This window comes from Canis lupus, chromosome 25, assembly GCF_003254725.2.
Source record: "Canis lupus dingo isolate Sandy chromosome 25, ASM325472v2, whole genome shotgun sequence".
Taxonomy (NCBI): Eukaryota; Metazoa; Chordata; class Mammalia; order Carnivora; family Canidae; genus Canis; species Canis lupus.
Window position 1 is genome coordinate 30,178,868 of NC_064267.1, and position 20,094 is coordinate 30,198,961.

A 20,094-nucleotide genomic window follows, 5' to 3' on the forward strand; every position below is an offset into this window, starting at 1 on the left:
TGGGTAACCAAGGCTCACAACCACTGTTCCAGAGTGAGGAAAACCAGTACCTGGTCCCAGGCTATAGTCAGAACAGTATGGGTGCAGAAAGCCAAGGGGACAACTTGAGAGAGGAAGGGGGTCCACACTTCCGGCTCCCAGGGCTGAGTCAATGAGCTGGCCTCAGGGGTCAGGGAGGGGGCACAAGAGACAAGGAGATTAGGCTTTCCCTGGCTTTTCCATGAATTCACTGTGTGGTCTTAGATAAGGTCCATCTTCTCTCTGGGCCTCAGCTACATAATGAGGATGTAGGACTAGATTATTTCTGAGGGCCTCCGAAGTCTTCACAGCCTGTGGCCTTGTGTCTTGCGGAGCCCTGATTCAAATTCATTACCAACTTTGGCACAGCCAACACATACCTGCGCGCCCAGCCGTGGTGGCTTCTGTGGGGGACCCGTGAACTCCGCTGCAAGGGGGAGGGAGAGTGAGTGTGGGGGGAGGTCTTGGCACCCTGGCCCTTCCCTTCATACCTGCTGATAACCAAGCTAACCCCCTCTCCTCTGCTACCGGGAGACCCAGGGAAACCAAGGTGAAAGGTGTTTCCAGGAAGGTGGCTGGGAAAATAACCTCTGGTCTCCCTGGTGCTCCCATAGTCAAGCACTGGGATCCATTTGATAGAAAGAAGGAGCCAAAGTTGCAGTAGAGACGGAATGATTATAGCAGTTGTTCCAGGTTCTGCTGGGTGCACACTGGCCCCTGAGAACACACTCTGGCCTTGACATTCATGGGGAAGAAACTTCACTCTATGAATTGGTAGGTGGCCATGGAGCCCCTGCCCTGGTGATTAAAGCAGCTAATAGGGTAGGTTTGTGAGGAATCCCTAATGGTCTACTTTGAGCATTTGGGGGTTGAGGAAGTGAAACAGAAAAGGAACCAAGTTATTCACCCCACACTTTGAAAAGCAAAGACACGTCTGAACCCTGTGTAGGTGCTGGGAGAGTGAGCTGGAATGGAAGCCAGAAAACTGGTTTTGATCTTCCTTTTGCCACCAGATAGCTGTGTGACCCGAGGCAGCTCATTTACACTCCTGGCCCTTACTTTTCTTCTGTTAAATCTGAGGGTTAGCTCAGACGGGATCCTGGAGCCAGACTGCCTGGGCTCAAATCAGAGCTCTACTATTACTAGCTGTGTGACTTTGGATAAGTTGCTTCACCTTTCTGAACCTTGGTTTCATGTCCTTTGTAAAATGGACACAATGATTCATTGTACGCATCTGATGGAGTTGCTGTGAGGGTAGAGCTGACATTTACAAGCAACGTGGGCCTGTGCTTGGCTAGTGTTAGGTTTCCTGTGACTACTGTCATTGTCATTGGTTGCTGTCATTGTTATCATTGACATCATCATCATCATCACCATCATCAGCCTCACCCTCCCTAGGATGATGCTTATGATGAGCCTGGCTCACTGCTGGCTCTTCTTGCTCCTCCTCCAGCAGAAGCTTCTGGAAAGACCCTGTGGCCTCAGCTGCCCCTCCCTCTCTCTTCCATCCCCTGGGGCTTAGGGAAGATAGGCATCAGTTGGGAAAGGCAGGCAGAGCTACTGTCCCCCACAAAGTGCCTCCAACCGAGTGAGGGGGGAGAGAGGAAGGAAGAACTGTCAAGACCTCCAAATAAATGCAAGAGGAGATCCACTGAAGTGAGGGCTGAGGACCCCGGCAAGAGGGAGAGACAAGAGCGGGCTGAGGTAGGGAGAGGGTGGGGGTGGTAGATGGAGCAGAGGGTAAATCTCAATTCCCAAAAGGGCCCTCTCTGCACGCTCTGAACTGAAACAGGCAGAGTGTCTTAAGATGACAGACAGACTGTGCAGCTCCCTGCAACGGGCATCGAGCACGGATGGTGGCTCCGCACAGGATGTCAGGGAGAAGCTCCCTCCAAAAGGAAGGGCGTGAACACTTACTGTAGCCAGCCTCCTTCTCTGGGGTCTGGAAGGGAGGAAAGAGAACATGTTACCAATGCAGCTCTGGGGACAGCCCCCTCCCCTCCTTGACCTGTTCCCCACACCCTTGACTCAGAGGTCAGAGGTCAGGGGGACACCGGGGAGCTCCTATCTCAGGGCTGAAGGGCCCTGTGGCAGAGGGAGGATGCCCCGTGGATGTAGATCAAGTGGGAGCTGAGGAGCCAGGTATGGAGCTTGAGAGCTTCATGGAGATCAAAGGAAAGGGAGAAGTCAAGCTCCCAGAGTGAGAGGCCAAAGGCAAGGATGGGCAGGCAGGGGGCCTGGGGCTGGGGTCCTGCTGTCTCCAATGCCTTCCCAGGCCTTCACTTTAAGCCAGAGACATCTCCTGGTGACTTACCAGTGGGGACTTATCGTTCATGTACAACATGGGGTCCTGCATAGGAGGGAATAAAAGCAAATGACTTAGGATTCTAGAACTGAAAACCCTAAAGATGCATGGGAGCATCCGCTCTCTTCAGTGGAAGAGGCAAGAAGACACAAATGCATGTAGTTGTGCAGACATCTCTCCCATTCAAGCATTTTTTATCAAAATGTGTTCAGCAGCACTGCAGGGAGTGGAGTCCCCTCCCACCCAGGCTCAGTGGCTGCTCACCAAGGATTTCTCCTCCTGCCTCAGCCACTGGTAATCTTCCACCATCTGCTTCTGCTGCTTGTCCAGGATCTGTCTCATCTTGAGCCTCTCGGCCTCCCATAGCTGCTGAGCTTCTTCTCGGCTGCTGGGTCGGATGAAGTCCTCCTCCTGAGAGGACAGCAGGGAGAGAGGAGAGGACACAATGAGTCCAGTGCTCAGACCCAGAAAGGGCAGTCCTCTGAAGAGCCTGTGCGAGCCACGAGCATTGGCCTCACCAGCTGCTTCTTTTCTTGTAAGATTGTTCGTAAATCCACAGTCGTATATGCAGACAGTTGTTGGGTCTGTCAACCCTGAGCATCTGGCTGTGTTGCTGTGTACTGTCAAACCCGAGAGCACAGCTTTGAATATGCACTGTAGTTAAGCAATTACATGATCTGCTCATACAACTTCATTTTCAAATTACTGCCCTAATATTATTTTCTCAGTTGGCATTTGTCATGGTTGCTGTCACTTAATAAATTTCAAAATGCAAAGCCAGCCCTCCTGGAAGCCTTGGGTCCTTATGGCCATCTGAACACCGTGGCAAGGGGTCTGGGAGCTTTGAAGGGCTGTGGTGCTACCTCTAACCTCACCATTGTGCAGTCCCAAAAAGGTGTCCACAGAGGAATGCAGGCTGAGGGAAGGAGTGACAGTATGCACACCCATGTGATTGTGCCTTTTTATGACAATATACTCTTCATTAAGCTAAGAACTTGGGTTATTTAACCAAAGGCTAAAAGAAATGCATGAGCTAAGAGAAAGTAATGAACGAGACTTAAATAATGGATCTATGGATGTGCAGTAACTCCCTAACTTTATTAATCTAACTTTATTAACCTCCTTTAACTCATTTATAGGGTATTGGAACTATAGTTTTACCTGCGAGTTCTTAAACAGAAGGTGTTACATGTTTTCTTTTTTTTATAATAAATTTATTTTTTATTGGTGTTCAATTGGCCAACATACAGAATAGCACCCAGTGCTCATCCCGTCAAGTTCCCCCCTCAGTGCCCGTCACTCAGTCACCCCCACCCCCGCCCTCCTCCCCTTCCACCACCCCTAGTTCGTCCCCCAGAGTTAGGAGTCTTTATGTTCTGTCTCCCTTTCTGATATTTCCCACACATTTCTTCTCCCTTCCCATATATTCCCTTTCACTATTATTTATATTCCCCAAATGAATGAGAACATATAATGTTTGTCTTTCTCTGATTGACTTACTTCACGCAGCATAATACCCTCCAGTTTCATCCACGTTGAAGCAAATGGTGGGTATTTGTCATTTCTAATGGCTGAGTAATTTTCCATTGTTACATGTTTTCTTACTACTTCTTTTCCTCTAGTCCTCCCCAGAGTTCATTTATATCATCATCTGCTCCATCCCTTCAAACTTTTCTGCTGCACACGATCGCCTTGGCCTCCTGGACTCATGAGTGCTATTATTGTTCTTTTGGTTGCATAAAGCCCAGGATGGCCTTTGTCAGGGGCAGGACCTTTCTATGACACCCAAACCAGCAGCCTCTTTAGATCTTTGGTTTTAAAGTGGCCATTTTACATACAAGTCACTTGCATAGTGCATAGAATGCTAAAAATTATTCTCTATCTACTTTAGCAAGTCATAATCTCTGCCAAGCCTCTAAAAAAGATTTCCTCACCAAACTGTTTAAAACACACTGGAATATAACAACACAGTTTCAAATTAGTTATATTGGTCTGTTTCTCCTAGTGCTCACTGAGCTTCAATCAGGGCTCTCAATTTCTAACAATACATCCCCCCGCAAGTTAGATTTCTTGCTGCAATATTCTTTGTTACTCTACTCAACACTTATTAAAGAGCTACCATGTGGCAGGCATAGGGCTGGGTGCTAGGAGGGCAGTAATGGTAAAATATGCAGTGTCCCTGTTCTCATAGGGTGAAGTAAGCAACAGTTAGACTGGGTTTCTCAACCTCAGCACCATTAACATGTGGGGCCAGATAATTCTTTATTGGAGAAGATTTCCTGTAAGTCGTAGTATGCTCAGCAGCAAGTGCACACATTAGATGCCTTTAGCATCTCTCCAGCTGTAATAAAATGCCTCCAGACATCTCCAAATGTCCCCTCGGAGGCAAGATCATCTCAGCTGAAGGCTACTGAGTTATTTTAAGAAAATGAGTTTCAGGATGTAAGAGTATTTTACAATCACAGAATTGATAAAATAAGTAGGATTTATTTCACAGAGCCTGATGCTCCAAAATGAGAGTATTTGAAGGTTATAAATATCTGTAGTTAAATTTCGATACTTACAAACACAGTAGTATGGCTACCCCAGGCTATTGACAACTAACGACACACGGGAACTAAGTGTCAAATATTCTGAATACTGAGCTAGGAATCTCCAGGTGAGACTAGATTAGACTAAGAAAGACTAAATACTGGTGGAGGAAGTCAGTAGACTCAAGAAAACACTGTATAGTTTTGTAAGTGTTAAAGCAAAATTCCCACTATTCAACTGTCTAGGATGCCCTAGGTCTGATCACCATCTCACCAAATATTTCAACATGGATTGGAAAATGTTTTCCTATGTCTTACAATTTCATAATACAACGCAAGAGAAAATAATGTTTTTAAAAAATTGATTACTTTAGGGCTTGTCTACAAGGTACCTCAGATACTCTTATCAGGCAATGGATAATTATGTTACTGGTCACTTTTTAAAAGGAATCAGGCGCTTGTGGTGTCCTAAAATGATTATTGCAAGCTGTGGCTTCTTGCATAATTTGACTACCCCTTCCCATCTTGCCAGCCTTATTTCTACCTCCAAATGCATCCTCCTGTGTTCTAGCCAAACAGCTCCTGCACTTGCCCTGTGGCTTCCCATCACTCAGTCTTGGTTCCTACTGATGTCTCTGCTTCTTTTATCCCTCACACCCCAGTTTCTTCCTGTCCAAATCTTCCCCATCCTTCGAGGCCCAGCTGAACAAAAGAAGCTGGAAAGAGCTGTTCTTCATCTGAACTACCACTGTACCTATGCATTACCTCTGTGTGCCACTCACAGCTTTATGTTTGCATTACAGATAGGTGTGCACCTGCCCTATTCCTTCTGGCTGCTGGAAGCTCACTGAGAGCAGAACCTCCCCCCACCAGCCCTGTTCTCCCTTCAGCACCTAGGACAGTGCCTGGCAAAAGCATTCCTGCCCAAAGTAGTCCTTGAATTTTAGTATTATTTTAAACCTCAATTGTGAGGTCTTCAAGAGGGAGATTGCTGCCATCCTGACTCTTGTGTGGAATGCAAGATTCCCAGATGCGTCAGACAAGAGAGTCAGTCAGTAGAAAAATTGTTTTTGTGTGGAAACCATCTCTGATTTTTGCTAAATGCTTTCAGATGCTTTGCAGGAAGCCTATTATACCTTTCCAGCATTCTTTCTACCTGAAAAAAGTTCTCTCAGTCTTTCTGATGGATATCATAAAATGGATTTTATGTTTTTACTTTTTTGTTGTTGTTTACTTAAAGAAACATTCATTATATTCTTTTAGGCAGACCTCCCTTACGGCAAGTACTTCTAAATCTCTGACACAAAAGGTCTTTTTTTCTTCCTGCTGCACAGTATGTCTTTATGGAACTGAACAAAGTCCTTATGGTGAAGCAGAGATTAGACAAAGGCAGTGGCACCCCGGAAACGTACAAAATACCTTTTATCTAAAAGGGCACATTTTAAAGCAAAACTCACTAAAACTCAATTATGAATGGAGTCAACGACAGGAAGGTGGAGGAACTGAACATTGCCTAAATTATAGTGCATACTTAAAAATGCAGTTTTATTATTGTTAAGTATATGCTAAGATATAAATTGGTTAAGTTAATTTAAAAGAGGAAAATTAGCTAGGTCAGGGGAATATTTAGTCCACAATAGATCTTGCTGCCTAGAATTCTAAGTTACCTTATGCATTTTAAATTTTTTCTAAATTAAAAATAATGGTACAGAATGTATCAACATAACTTTTCTATATTTTTCAAATGTATTATAATAAATATGCAGTTATATATGTATTATATGTATAATAATATGTTATATATGTATTATAATAAATATGCAGTTTTTCTAAAAACTTTGTCATGTATACTGAGCCTGAAATATCATGCATGTATACGGAGTTAGAACTAAAATAAATGCATTTGGTTTGTTTTGTCACATACCAAGACTCCATTCAGTAAAATAAATCAAATATTCATGTAGCTGACCATAGCTCCATTGAAGGAGAAGATGGGTGCTGAGAAGTGACAAGTAGTATCTCTTTTACAAGTAATTCTGCCTTTAAAAAAAAAAAAAAGACTTGACAATTAGAAACTAGTCCACGAATTACTCAGGGCCTCACTGACAGTTACACAAAGACGTGACTGGGAAGGGGGTGGCTTAGCTCCACACTAACCCCCAAGCTCTTTCCCATACAACAACAACTTTTACAAAAGCAGCAGAAGTGCAGCCACAAGGAAACCTATCTTTTGACTGAGGAGAGATTCAGCGATTGAAGCAATCAGGTAGGAAGGGCAGAACCGGACAGAGCCTTCAGGATCTTTTATTCTCTGGCACCATCAGGCTTGGTTGCCCTCTGCCCACAAGACACTGCACTACCCCCCAGGGCTGAGGAAAGGGCCCTGAGACACAGCATCAGAATATGGGGCAGGTCCAGGTTCATCTGGTGTCCTTGGGAGAAGAGCCTGGCTTGACCCCCAGCTTCCAATGTGTTTGCAAAGGAGGGAATTACAGAGCCCCTTGGTGGGCTGTTTGGTGCATTAAGACATGGAGGGTACCTCCTGAGCCAGAGGATGTGGGCTTCCTAGTGTCCCAGACACCTCCCTCTAGCAGTCTCTTGAGTTCGGGCTAGGAACCAGCATGCAGAGCCCTCTTACCCGCATGCTGTGGCGCTTGAAGACATTGTGCCGGTGGAGAGGTGGGGTATGCAGCGAGTTTACAGGAGATGGATACTCCATAGGGCTGGTGAGCGTAGGTGAGCTGGCACACAGACCCTCAGGGACCTATTCAGGAGAAGCAAAGAAGCACCAGCACAGGGACAAGGCAAGAAGGTGAACAATTAGCTGCTACAAACATGAGCACAAAGAAACAATAATGGGCACCACAGGAGACACAGGACTTGCTCTTCAGGAATTAACAAAGAATGTGGTGTGGGCATTTCGTTGGTCCTGTTTGGGAGACATGCAGGGCAGCACACACAGCTCTTGGCTAGGAGTTAGTGCAGCCACTGTGGCCTCTTATTCATCTGACAGTCAAATACCATGACAGTCTGCATACAATGGGGTCTACATATGTCACTGACCTACTGAGTCCATGCCTCATCCTTCAGGACTCTTCAGAAGGAGTTTTATTTTATTTTATTTTATTTTTTTTTTCTTTTTTTTTTTTCTTTTTTTTTTCTTTTTTTTAGGAGTTTTATTTTATAAGCATGTCACAAACTGACAGATATGATTAGCCCACAGAAATGTTTGTGTGTTTGTATTTAATCACTATGTTAAGCATCACAGAAAGATATGATTCTTTTTAGGAATATTGCTTCTATCTTCTGTATCAAGGTTTTTTTTCTTCACACAAGGATTTATCTATTAGTTTTTAGCATTGTTTTGGTACTGGAGCATTTTCTTGAGAAATATATGACCGTGGGACACCACCATTCTGTAAGGAGTACTAGATAAACAGACATCGTTTCTATTGGTTGAGATGCTCCATTGTTAGACAGTGATTGTGAGTTGAGAGATGTAAGAGAAGAAAAGAGATGGGCATTGGCTCCCTGTGACTGAGATGCTGGACAGAGACACAAGACAGAGACATTCTCAGACAGGGACCAACAGCTTGGGAAGATCCCATGATTGGTGATGATGGAGGCATGAGGAAAGCACAGACGGAAACTTACTCTCAGCTTCTGGCCACTGGATTCTGCCCAGAGCCTCCGTGGGGAGCCCCAGGGAGCAATTCCATTTTCTGAGGAACATCAACTGTCCCCAACTGCTTGAAATTCCTTCTTAGAAAGCTCTGCTCAAGGAAGGGGCCAGGGTGGCCTTGGGCATAGAGAAGTAGCTATAGGCAGGGACATGGAGCAACAAATACTATGGACAGATGGACTGAGCTTAAGGCAAGTCTTAGCTGAGGACAGCCTACTAGAATTGTATTTTGATTCTTTTTATCTGGACACACTCACTTCAAATTCTCTTGTGGGTACCAAGAAGAGTCAATGCAGTCAATCCATCTCCTTAACCCAAACAGGCAATTATTAGTCCCCAAAGGCACAAGAATGGAATTTTAGGAAGGTCCGAGACGAGGAATGGCCCCAAACTTTCCCAGCCCTCTGGTTACATGTTTACCTGGAACTGTAGCTTGGGAGCCAAGAGGTTGGTTTGTGGAGGGAGTCTGTACTTAGGCCGGCTGGGCTGGAAAGAAAACACAGAAATGAGTCAGTCTGTGCCTCTCTCCTTGAATGAGCAGAGCTTGCCAAGGGGAATATCAGGTTGGACACAGGTCAAGGTTTATTCAGAATGGAGGAGAGATGAGAGGCAAAGTTATTTTTAAAATCATTTGCATTCATGTACTGAGTACCCATTATGTGCTGAGTGATGGTTAGATATAAAGAAGCCAGTCTCTCTGCCCTCCCAGGGGCCATCACTAATTGAAGAGTTTACCGATCTCTGGTGTGTAACCTCTTTAGATATGGGAACACCCATCAAATCAGCTGTCAAAAGCCATAGACTTTCAGAGGTAACATATCACTGAGGGCTCAGGGAGGAGATGCAAACTGAGCTGGGTCTTTACTGGGGAAGGATCACAGTATGCCAAGCAAAAGGGGACAGTGAAAAAAGACTTTGGACCACATAGGACTTTGTTATGGAATGAATATTTGTGTTCTCCCCCCCGCCCCCGAGATTCATATGTTGAAGCCCCAACCCTTAGTGTGATGGTATATAGAGGGGGGACCTTTGGGTGATAATCAGGGTTAGATGAGGTCATGAGGGTGGGGCCCTCATGATGGGATTAGTGTCCTTATAAGAAGAGCAGCAGAGGGACGCCTGGGTAGTTCGGTGGTTGAACCTCTACCTTTGGCTCAGGGTGTGATCCCGAGGTCTTGGGATCCCTGCGGGGAGCCTGCTTCTCCCTCTGCCTATGTCTCTGCCTCTCTCTCTGTGTCTCTTGTGAATAAATAAATTTTAAAAAAATATCTAAAAAAAAAAAAAGAGACAGCAGAGCTCTTGCTTTGTTTGCTGTGTGAAGACACAGTGAGAAGGTGGCCATGTACAAGCCAAGAAGAGTGTCCTTACCAGACAATCAATCTGCCAACACCTTGATCTTGGACTTTCCAGCCTCCATACTCAGTCTGCAGTATTTTGTTATAGCAGCCTGAGCTGACTAATACAGACATGATCCCTAAAAGTCCATCCACTTGGGGATCCCTGGGTATCTCAGTGGTTTGGCACCTGCCTTCAGCCCAGGGCATGATCCTGGAGTCCTGGGATCAAGTCCTGCATCGAGTTCCCTGCACGGAACCTGCTTCTCCCTCTGCCTGTGTATCTGTCTCTGTCTCTGTCTCTCTCTCTCTCTGTGTCTCTCATGAATAAATAAAATCTTTAAAAAAAAAATCCATCCACTTAATGGCATGGTAGCAGGGCACTGGATTGTGAGCCCAGAGATGTCAAGGAGGCTGTGGACATGGAAACTGAACATAAGGGACCTGGGAATATTCCCCATTCCTGTGCTCTCAGGGACATCTAAAAACACCAGAAAGAAAAGTGCTCCAGCCCCTCAAGGGAAGAGTTTCCAGGGTGATTCTCTGCCCTAGCTGCCCTCCAAGGGGTCTGCTCTCATTGGGGACTCAGATCACACCTGCCAGGACATCCATGTAATGGGTGCTGAATTTAGTGCTTATAGACAGAGGCGTTGAGGGCCAAGAGGACCATAGGAGCACATCCTGCCTATGCTGGAGGAAGAGAGAGGAGGTATATAGTTAGGCCAGGAGTGGGCTAGATGGAGACCCAGCTCTGCTTAATTTACGGGATCCAAGAGTCCAGGCTTGGTTTACCTTAGGTGGGGGTTCCTGGTAGGCTGTGGGCTCCAAGATTTTGGGAGGTCGGTAGCGAGCATTCCTCTCCTGCTCTATAGCAATGTCCTTCTCCATCTGATAAATGTCACTGCCAAGGAGTCAGGTCAGATAAAGAGGAACAAAGTTAAAGATGCTCTTGGGGATTCTTTTCTGCACTTCTTGCTCTGAAGCCTCGATAGGCCCAAAGAAGGATTGCAGAATCCCATTTTGTCTCCTCAGCAGAGTGGCTTGGGGAGACTCCTCTGAGAATGCTGGAAGATGGACCCTGAGCTGCTTCTCCCACAGTAAAGTTAGGAGAATCACAGGAATGGATATATGGTGGATAAAACGTCTTTGGAGAGCCAGTCCAACAAGGCAGTTAATGTGTTTCCTGCCCACTTTCCCACACATCTTGCCTTCCTGTGCCTGCTATTTGGCACCAACGTCCTGTACAGATTTCTGATATCCCAGCCAACTTCATGACCAAGACCTGTGTTCTACATCTCCTATTTTTTTGTTAAACCACCCACCAACACATTCCTGGTGTGTACTAATGAGAAATGGCTGTGAATTCAACTCCCGGGTTAGCTTTGTGCACACTTCTTGCCTTTCTTACTCAATCCAGTGTTTCCTAGCCTTGGAATCACAGACCCTAGAGGACTCTGGAATGATTATATGAGGTCCCTGAATTCACATGTCCATATATATACCAAGCATCATCTGTAGACCAAGTATTATGTGCTACTGAGTATGTAATATTCGCATTGTATTTTCAAGTGTACCTGTATTATACTGCCCATTATATAAAAAATTCATTGTGTAGCTTAATGCATTTTGCCAATCAATAAATTCTGAAAATGTAACTATTGTTGCAGGGAGGAATTTTCAAAATTTGACATTAAAAGGGCCCCTCTTATGCCCACAGGATTGGGAAATACTCGTCAAATCCTTTCTCTAATGGAGGATTGCCAGGATATAGCATAAGGGAGGTATCCTGGGGTCTTTGGCGTCTTTGGATAGCCTTCCAATTACACCAGAAAGCCTGCTCCTAACTCCATCCATGGTGGGGGCTGGCCTGGCTCCTCTAAAGGGGCATGCTTCCCAGCCCACGGAGAAGCACCTGTCACAACTCCTCATAGTTCCCCAGAATGAATTAAGGTCCCCCTCTTACCCTCATCACCCCAGAGGTTTGGCCCTTTCAAATTACATCTTTCAAATACTTTTCCTGGAACCCTCTGGCTTCTCAAATTTCCCTTATGAAGAACCAAAAGATGAAACTAGAATTGATCAGGGGTGTCAACCAAGGCATAGACAAGTACAGAGAGGTCTTTTAAGCTGGGGGCCTTGCAGGCTGTGTTGGAACCCCTGGCCCCAACAAGCAAATTAGGTGTCATTCCACTGCTCCAGCTTCTCCCTTGGGGTGTCTCCCTGCAAAGCAGTTGCCAGGGGCTCTTTTCTTTCTCTAAAAAAAATGCCAACCCATTGACTGCAGTGTTCAAAGTCACTGGTTTTAACATTAATTAAGCACTAGATCCCCTAATGCAGAGGTCAGCAAACTTTTGCCTACAGGCCAAATCCAACCCTCCATCTATTTTTGTATGGCCCCAAACTAAGAATATTTTTTATATTTTTTAACGAATGAAAAAAATAAAGAGAAGAAATCTCACAACATGTGAACATTACATAAAATTCAAATTTCTGTGCCCCCAAATAGTTTTACTGAAACCCAGCTACACTCATTGATTTATGAATTGTCTATGACTGCTTTTGAGCTATCATGGCAGAGTTGAGTTGTTTTAACACAGACCATATGGCTTGCAAAGCCCAAAATATTAACTATCTGGGTCTTTACAGAAAAAGTTTGCTGATCCCTGCCCTAAAGGATGCGGGTGGGGGAGTGAGGGGGGTAGTCAGACCACCCAAGGAGGAGCTGTTGGGATGCAAATAGGGAGACCCTCTAAGATACTCTGACCCTTCACCAGGAACCTCCTAATACACGGAGAATAATGGCTCTTGGGTGAAAAACCAGACCTTCAGGCTGTCCATGCTCCATTCAGAGGGGAGAGGCAACCCCCAGGGTCACTGTCTTAATGGTCAAAAATCAATCACTCCCTTCCTTGCTACCTGGGAGAAACAATCAAAGGCAGAGAGGGACAAGGGTGCTGCAGGTCCTACGCCCTAGCTGGGCCTCCTGTAAGGCACCCCTCAAATCTCTGCAAAAAGCACAGGCATGTCAGTGAAAGTCTAGTTTAGACTTTGTGCTCAATCCTAAAAAAATATTTTTGGAGCACACACTAGGAGCAACATCTTGTGCTCAAGGCTGAGAGATATCAAGATGGTGAGGCTTAGGGGATCCCTGGGTGGCTCAGCAGTTTAGCGCCTGCCTTTGGCCCAGGGCGCGATCCTGGAGTCCCGGGATTGAGTCTCGTGTCAGGCTCCCAGCATGGAGCCTGCTTCTCCCTCCTCCTGTGTCTCTGCCTCTCTCTCTCTCTCTCTCTCTCTCTCTGTCTATCATAAATAAATGAGTAAATCTTTAATAAAAAAACAAAACAAAACAAAAAGATGGTGAGGCTTAGCCAGGCTACCTCTGTGAGTTCCAATCTGACCGCGAAGTCGGTTCCGATCCCCTGTCCTCTGGCAGAGCTGCTGAGCCTCTGTGACATGTACGGCACCATGGTTCTGCTGGGAGGACCAGCCAATTCCACTTGGACACATGGCTCTGTGCTGCTCAGAGGGGAGGTCCTGGTACAAGTCCCAGCCCCATCCATCACTGCTACAGCTCTGAACCTGATTCCTCTCATCTGTAAGGTGGCCATGAGGACACCAACTACCTCTTGTTTAGGGAAGTACATTTGTTGTGAGCTTCTAAGAGCAGCTGAAGAGGAGACTTGTTTTCTAGAGTTCCTGTGCCTGCAGCCCCCACCCCTCCTCCATGGTCACCTGAGGTTGCACACGAGCTCAGTGAAGCGTGGCCTCTCACTGGGGTCGTAGTCCCAGCAGCGAGTCATAAGGGTGTAGAGAACAGGTGGGCAGAGGTCGGGCTTGGGCAGCCGGTCCCCTTTCTCGAGCACCCCAATGACATCCTTGTTCTCCAGCCAGAAGAAGGGTTGCTTGCCAAAGCTCAGGATCTCCCACATGCATACAGCTGAAGGCAGGAAGAGAGGGCTCAGGACCCGCACTGGGCAGGACTCGTGCCTGGAGAGGCCAGTCCACCCTCCTCAGGAAAAACCATGGCAATTAGCACACAGTCCCTGCCAGGGACATCCAAGTTCCCTAGCATCCCCCTCTAGCATCCCCCTCTAGCATCCCTGGGGTCACAGTGGTGGTTCACTGAGAGACCAGTCACCTGCATCTGCAAGTGAACTAAGGCTCCCCTCCCTAGAACCCTTCTACATGGAGCTATTAAGTTTCATGGAACAAGGAGGAGAGAGCGGTTAAAGGCATATTGTTGGGACCACCAGTGCCTTCTCTTAAGAGGGAGTGAAGACCCTATGGAAAAGCTGGGGTTTGCAGCCTAGCACCCATACTTGCTGCCAACACAAGCCCCTGGCCGGCCTGAGCCTCAGTTTCCTTATCTGGAAAATGGGAATAATAATCATGAGCTTTTATTGAGCTGACTGTGGAGAACGAAGAGGGAAAGTGGATGTGGCTGTGTGTTCTGCTAGGGGTTGTCCATCTATCACCTGGTCTTGTTCTCACCTATCCCTAGACCTCCTTTTCAGAACAAACCTCAGAGTTTGGTCTTTAGAGTCTGATCCCCTCTGGGGGGGTCCCCAAGTCAGCCCCAGGACTGGTTGGTGGAGAGTACACTCACCTCAGGAGACTTTTCCAGGAAAATTAACCAACACTGCCCAGGCAGGCTCTTAGTGTTTGTCGTTCCCAACCCACCACTAGCTCCCCCACTTCTGGGACTTCTCAGTGGCTATAGCAAAACAGAACCCTGGCAACCCGAGGGTGGGGGTCCAGACCCCTTCCCCCTGTGCCCCCTCTTAGCCTGGTCATGGAGGGGAGAATCAGAACTCTTTCCCATACTCCTCTGAAATTCCACTCACCGAACATCCAGACATCACTGGCTGTCGTAAAGCGGCGGAAGTTGATGGACTCAGGGGACATCCACTTGATGGGAAGACGAGTCACAGAGGCTTTGCAGGGGCAAAGAGATTTACAGAGGTTATTTAGTGAAGAAAGATCCAGAATGATTCAGAAATACAGCTTATTCTCCAGAGACCCTCGGCCTGGGCTTGTGCATTTCCTTCTTTCTTTTTTTTGGGGGGTAGGGTAGGGTGGGCCTACAGCGACCCCTCCAGGGACAAGGCAGGAGCCAAACATCCCTCACCTTTGTAGTACTCCTCATCCTCAATGTACCGGGAAAGGCCAAAGTCGCCCAGCTTCACACACTCAGTGGAGGCCACCAGGATGTTTCGGACGGCGATGTCCCTGGGAGAGAGACGTGAAGGTTCAGAATGTTTCATTCTGACGGACAGATGGACAGAGAGATAAAGGAGGAGAGTACTGGCCAGGGTCCCAGCTTCCAGAGCAGAATGGAGCTGCTTTTATTGCTCAGCGCTCTGCCGACCCATCAAGTCATCTTGCTGAAGCTGCGCTCAGGCGGGAGGCTGGGCTGACCGTCCAGGTCCCACCACGCACGAGGCCCCATCACCACCTCCTTCTACGTCCCTGGTGAACTTTATCTCCCATCACCCCTTCTCACGTGGCCCCAGTATGAAGCCTAATTCAGGCTCCCAGGACCTGCTCCACACACCTGCCCTGTTGGCCGTTTCCTCCCCTCTGCCAGGGATGCTGTACCCTGCTGACTTTCAAGGGAGGGCCCCACCAACTTTCCTGCTTTTCCCCTGCTTCTGCAACTCTGTTGGACTGTAGGCTTTTGTCATGGCTAAGAACAACGGCTCACAGATACCCTCCATGGAGCACGGGACAGTCAGGACCACCCAAATGCTATACACACCCTGCGTTGTGACAAAGAGACCCCTCAGGACCACCCCCTCCCACCCCGTACAGAAGAGGAGATGGGGATACAGAGAGCTGAAGGAACTTGCTCAGTAGGTTCCCAGGGTGGGGTGGGGAAGGGGTCATTCCAGGCAGCCCAACTCCAGAGCTAACTCACTGACTCAGTTTACCTCATGTTCCTGGCATCATTTCTAACCCCAGGTTCATCTGCTCACTTCTCACAGGCAGGCTCCACTTTCTATCATTTGTCTTTATTACTGAAAAGCTGACTTCAAAGCATGACAACTTCACCCAACCAAAGGAAACAGATCTGTGATCCCGCCACCTTCACCTCAGGATCAGTTACATCTTGAATTTTACCCTCGTGCTAGATAAGGGAAGCTCCACAAGGAAAGGGATTTTTGGTCTGTTTTGATTACAACTTTATCCCAGAGCTGAGGACAGTGCCTGAAAGCACAGGGTAGAAGTTCCATATGTGTTGAATGAGTGAATGGACTGAATGAATGAATTTTTATATTCCCACACATTGCTTAGCATAGAATCACCCACAAGGCCACATATCCCATGTCCATGGTGTTGGATTGAAGAATTCACCTGCTCACCCCAATTGTCTGGGAGCACCCCCCCTTTGTCTCCTCCAGAGGATCACATCCTTTGGGGCTGGAACCTTCTTTCAGGGGATGGGAACAAAGCCAGGTGGAGAAGGGGCCCACTCCGTAGCCGGAGGGAGGATAGGACTTGGCAGCTCAGGGGTGCTGAGGACCAGTGGGGGGCCAGCTCCTCAGGCTGGGAAGGGCCCAGACCCCAGGATCCTCCCTGCACTGCCTCAGTCCAATCCCTCAACCTGGGCCATGTGCCATCAAATGGGTGAGCCTGAGGAGAGCAAGCAATTTCCTAGGCCCCATAGGAAAGCAGGCTAGATTGCACAGAGTTACAATCAGTTGCCTGGCACCTTAGATTTATTCTTAATAACAATGCTGAGGGACATATGGCAATTCCACTTTTCAGATGGGACAGTGGGTCCCTAGCCGGTGCTCCAGGTGTCACATTAGGCGGGACCAAAGATGGGGTCTCAATGCTTGTCTGTGCCACTCCGAGGCCTGCAGCACCACAACCTCTCTATGGTCAGGTGGAGGAACCAAGCTTCCTCCCATCCCCACCTGTGGACACAGTTGATGTTCTCCAGGTAGGCCATGGCCTTGCAAATCTGCAATGAGTACAGGACGAGGGTGAGCACCTTCAGGGAGTTCTTGTTCCTCTCCAGGTAGTGGCCCAGCTGTAGGAAGGTGAAAGATGCCATCAAGACCCCGGCACAGCCTCAGCAGGGGTCTTCGCCACCCAGCCCTTCCCTGGCAAACCCAAGTTGGCAAGATGTTTCAGAAATTTCTTCTACAAACCATCACAGGGTTGTTTCAGCCAAATACAGAGGGCAGGAAACTGGGAGTTAAGGGCCCATGCTCTAAATGCATCCCACCCGAAGTCCTGATCAGCTGTGGCCTAGCTGTCATCACAGGGTTCCGCTTCGGCCACCTCCAGCTCACCTCACCGTAGGGATACAATTCCATGATGATCCAGGTGGGCTCCTCTTCAATGATGCCGATCAGTTTCACAATATGCGGGTGGTCGAGATTCTTCATGATCACTGAAATTGGGGGAAGGAGGGATGGACCAGAATGGCTCTAAGGTCCATTGTGAGAAACACTCTGGCCTGTCCCAACTGGGAGAAATGGGGAGTGAAACCCCTCCTCCCCACGGAGGTCCCTGAGCTGTTCACACCCTCTCTATCCCGGGTTTCAGGTCCCTCTCCCTTCTTGGAGATCCGTGTAGTCTCAGGGGTCTTTTCCCACTCATATGGGGGCTGCGTCACTTCCCAGGGGACACCCACCTGCCTCACTCAGGAACTTCTCCTTGTTGTCCAGAGTGCAGTCCTTCTTGCAGGTCTTTACAGCTACATTGATTTTCTCCCCTTTCTGTAACGAAAGTCTGTTCAGAGTCCCTTGGGCCAGCCCAGTGCTCAAATGAAAGTGTCCCCTCCCCAGCATTGCCAGGTCATCCCACAGGCTTGGGTGACAGTTAACAGACAATATCTGGGTGTCTTGGTCTCTGCAAGGCACGTTCCTCCCCTTCCTCCATCTGCCCTCCACTGTCTTTCCCCACTCCTCTCCGACTCCTGCTTCTTTCTTTTTCTTTTTTTTTTTTTTTTTTTAAGATTGTATTTATTTATTTGAGAGAGAAAGTGTAAGAGTGCCGGGTGATAGAGAACACAAGGGGGCTGGGGCAGAGGGAGAAGCAGGCTCCTTCGCTGAGCAGAGAGCCCGATGTGGGGCTTGATCCCAGGACCCTGAAATCATGACCTGAGTTGAAGGCAGATGCTTAACTGACTGAGCCACCCAGGTGCCCTGACTTCATTGCTTCTTGATCAGGGTATGTCAGGCCCAGAAGGAACCCTTGAGACTCAAGCCTCTGGCCGTCCAGATCAGGGCACTGAGGCTAAGGCCCTGTGCTCTGCCCATCGTTAGTGGCATGTGTGGAGTGTGTTAGTGGCATAGTGGCATGTGCAAAGCCATCAGATGCAGTGTCCTGGTCTCTTTCTCTCTTTTTATTGTTGGCTTTTACATTTTTGCTACTTCTTTTCTTTGGTTCCTGCCCTATTGATGGCCTCAAAATTACCTCCTCCCCCAGAACTTGCTCTTCCTTTTCTCACATTTTCTCATATTTCCCCATGTCCTTGCCTTCCAAGATTCAGCCAGCCTTTACCCAGGTCCTGCCTCCATTTTGCTCTCTAGGCTTGCTATCCTTCTGGGAAATGACTCTTGCTTCTATCACTCTCTGGTATTTCATAAATACTGCAAATGCCAAGTGGATGAAGAGCCATGTATCATGGTGGCTGCTCCAACCCCAGAATATACGAGCTCCCCTTTTGTTCTATGGAAAAGCAGGAGAGGAATGTCCTCAAAGAGTCTGGAACTCACGTGATTTGTGTAGACACCTTCATAGACCTCCCCAAAAAAGCCTTCACCAAGAATCCGATTCAGGACCACATCTTCCCGTGTGACACCATACTGCGGGCCTGGGCAGATGGAGAGAGAGACAGTTTCAGAGCACGGAAACCACTGGTGCCCCCAGGAATCTGAGTATTTGCAGGCCCCAGCACCAGGCTCTGCTCCCTATTTGTCCAGGTATCACCAGACTCCTCAACAAAATCTCAGCTAGATTCCAGGAGTTGGCCTGGAAAATGGGTTCTAGAAAGTTCCATTGTCTCCAACTTGGGGACAAACCATTACCCTGTTTCCTCTGAAGGTTGGGTCCCATATCCACACTCTTAGGATCCCAGCATACATCACAGACACACAAAAGGTCCATAATGTGGGGATAAAAGAATGATCTCAGCTTTCAAATCAAAGGTGGTTCACTTAGGTTTGTCCCTGTCTGAGGCACACATGGGAGAGGATGAAGAAAGGAAAGAAAGTCCCCCCATGGTGTCATGGGCATCCCCACAATGTCACTTCATTGGGCTCTGGCTGTGGCCATTGTGGTGGAGCTAGAGATCTACCTCCAGGCCTTCGAAGGGTCTCATCGGGAATCTCTGCATAGATGTCTGATTCTGGAATGACAGAAAGAGAACATCCTATGGGTGAGATGCCCTCAGCAGGCACCTCCAGGAACCAGGCATGTGGCCCCCACGTGCAGGCCAGCAAAACCAAGGTTGACATCCTGGGGAGGGGAAGGATGGGAACCAGGCAAGAACTGGCGTTTCTGTCCCAGGTTTTGGTGTGGACACAGAGCCTAGGGTGCCTTGATTTGAATCCCTGCTCACTACTGCCTGGTTGTATCATTTAGGGCAAGTTAGTTAGTCTTCCCTAATCTCAGTTTTTCTTTCTGTGAAATGAGTGTTTCCAGGAACTTTCATAAGGATCAAATAAAATAACACCTAATACAGTTAACACTGCTAGGGAATGAATGTTTGTATCTCCCCCAAGTTCCTACGTTGAAATCCCAACCCCCAGTGTGAAGGTATTTGGAGATGGGGCCTTTTAGGGGCAATTAGGTTTGGATGAGGTTGGGAGTATGGTGCCTCCAAGGTGAGATTAGTGCCCTGATAAGAAAAAGAGAAACCAGAGCTCTCCATCTATCCACCACGTGTGGACACAGAGAAGGTGGCCGTCTGCATGCTGGGAAGACAGTCCTCACCAGGACCTAACCATGTTGCCACCTTGATCTTGGACTTCCGGTCTCTAGAGCTCTGAGAAACACATGTCTGTTGTTAAAGCCCCTCAGGCAGCCCCAGCTAAGACACACATGGTGCCACGTATTAACTGTTGAATATGTCTTGGCTATTATGATTAGTGACATTTGGAGCTGTCACTGGGAAGTCATAGGGGAAGTTTGTTTTTCTGTAGCTTTGGGGGAATCCTTGACAATGTCACAAAAGCAGGGAGAAGAGAGACTCTGGACTCAGGCAGA

At 47.7% G+C, this 20,094-nt stretch overlaps 1 protein-coding gene across 3 annotated transcripts in view; it reads right to left on the minus strand.

Annotated features, from left to right (window-relative positions):
- PTK2B (protein tyrosine kinase 2 beta) overlaps positions 1-20,094 on the minus strand; it is a 126,553-nt gene that overhangs the window by 3,620 nt on the left and 102,839 nt on the right. For 2 of the 3 annotated variants that reach the window (XM_025463018.3, XM_025463019.3), the window contains exons 14-28: positions 19,184-19,234; positions 18,603-18,700; positions 17,516-17,600; positions 17,172-17,272; positions 16,791-16,906; positions 14,999-15,099; positions 14,715-14,804; positions 13,603-13,807; positions 10,663-10,771; positions 8,957-9,022; positions 7,493-7,618; positions 2,588-2,734; positions 2,333-2,368; positions 1,936-1,960; positions 399-445 (exon numbers count right to left, since the gene is read on the minus strand). In XM_025463018.3, coding sequence (XP_025318803.1) covers positions 399-445; positions 1,936-1,960; positions 2,333-2,368; positions 2,588-2,734; positions 7,493-7,618; positions 8,957-9,022; positions 10,663-10,771; positions 13,603-13,807; positions 14,715-14,804; positions 14,999-15,099; positions 16,791-16,906; positions 17,172-17,272; positions 17,516-17,600; positions 18,603-18,700; positions 19,184-19,234 — 1,403 coding nt within the window. The remainder of the gene's footprint in view (positions 1-398; positions 446-1,935; positions 1,961-2,332; positions 2,369-2,587; positions 2,735-7,492; positions 7,619-8,956; positions 9,023-10,662; positions 10,772-13,602; positions 13,808-14,714; positions 14,805-14,998; positions 15,100-16,790; positions 16,907-17,171; positions 17,273-17,515; positions 17,601-18,602; positions 18,701-19,183; positions 19,235-20,094) is intronic. The other variant, XM_025463020.3, reaches the window with a different exon arrangement.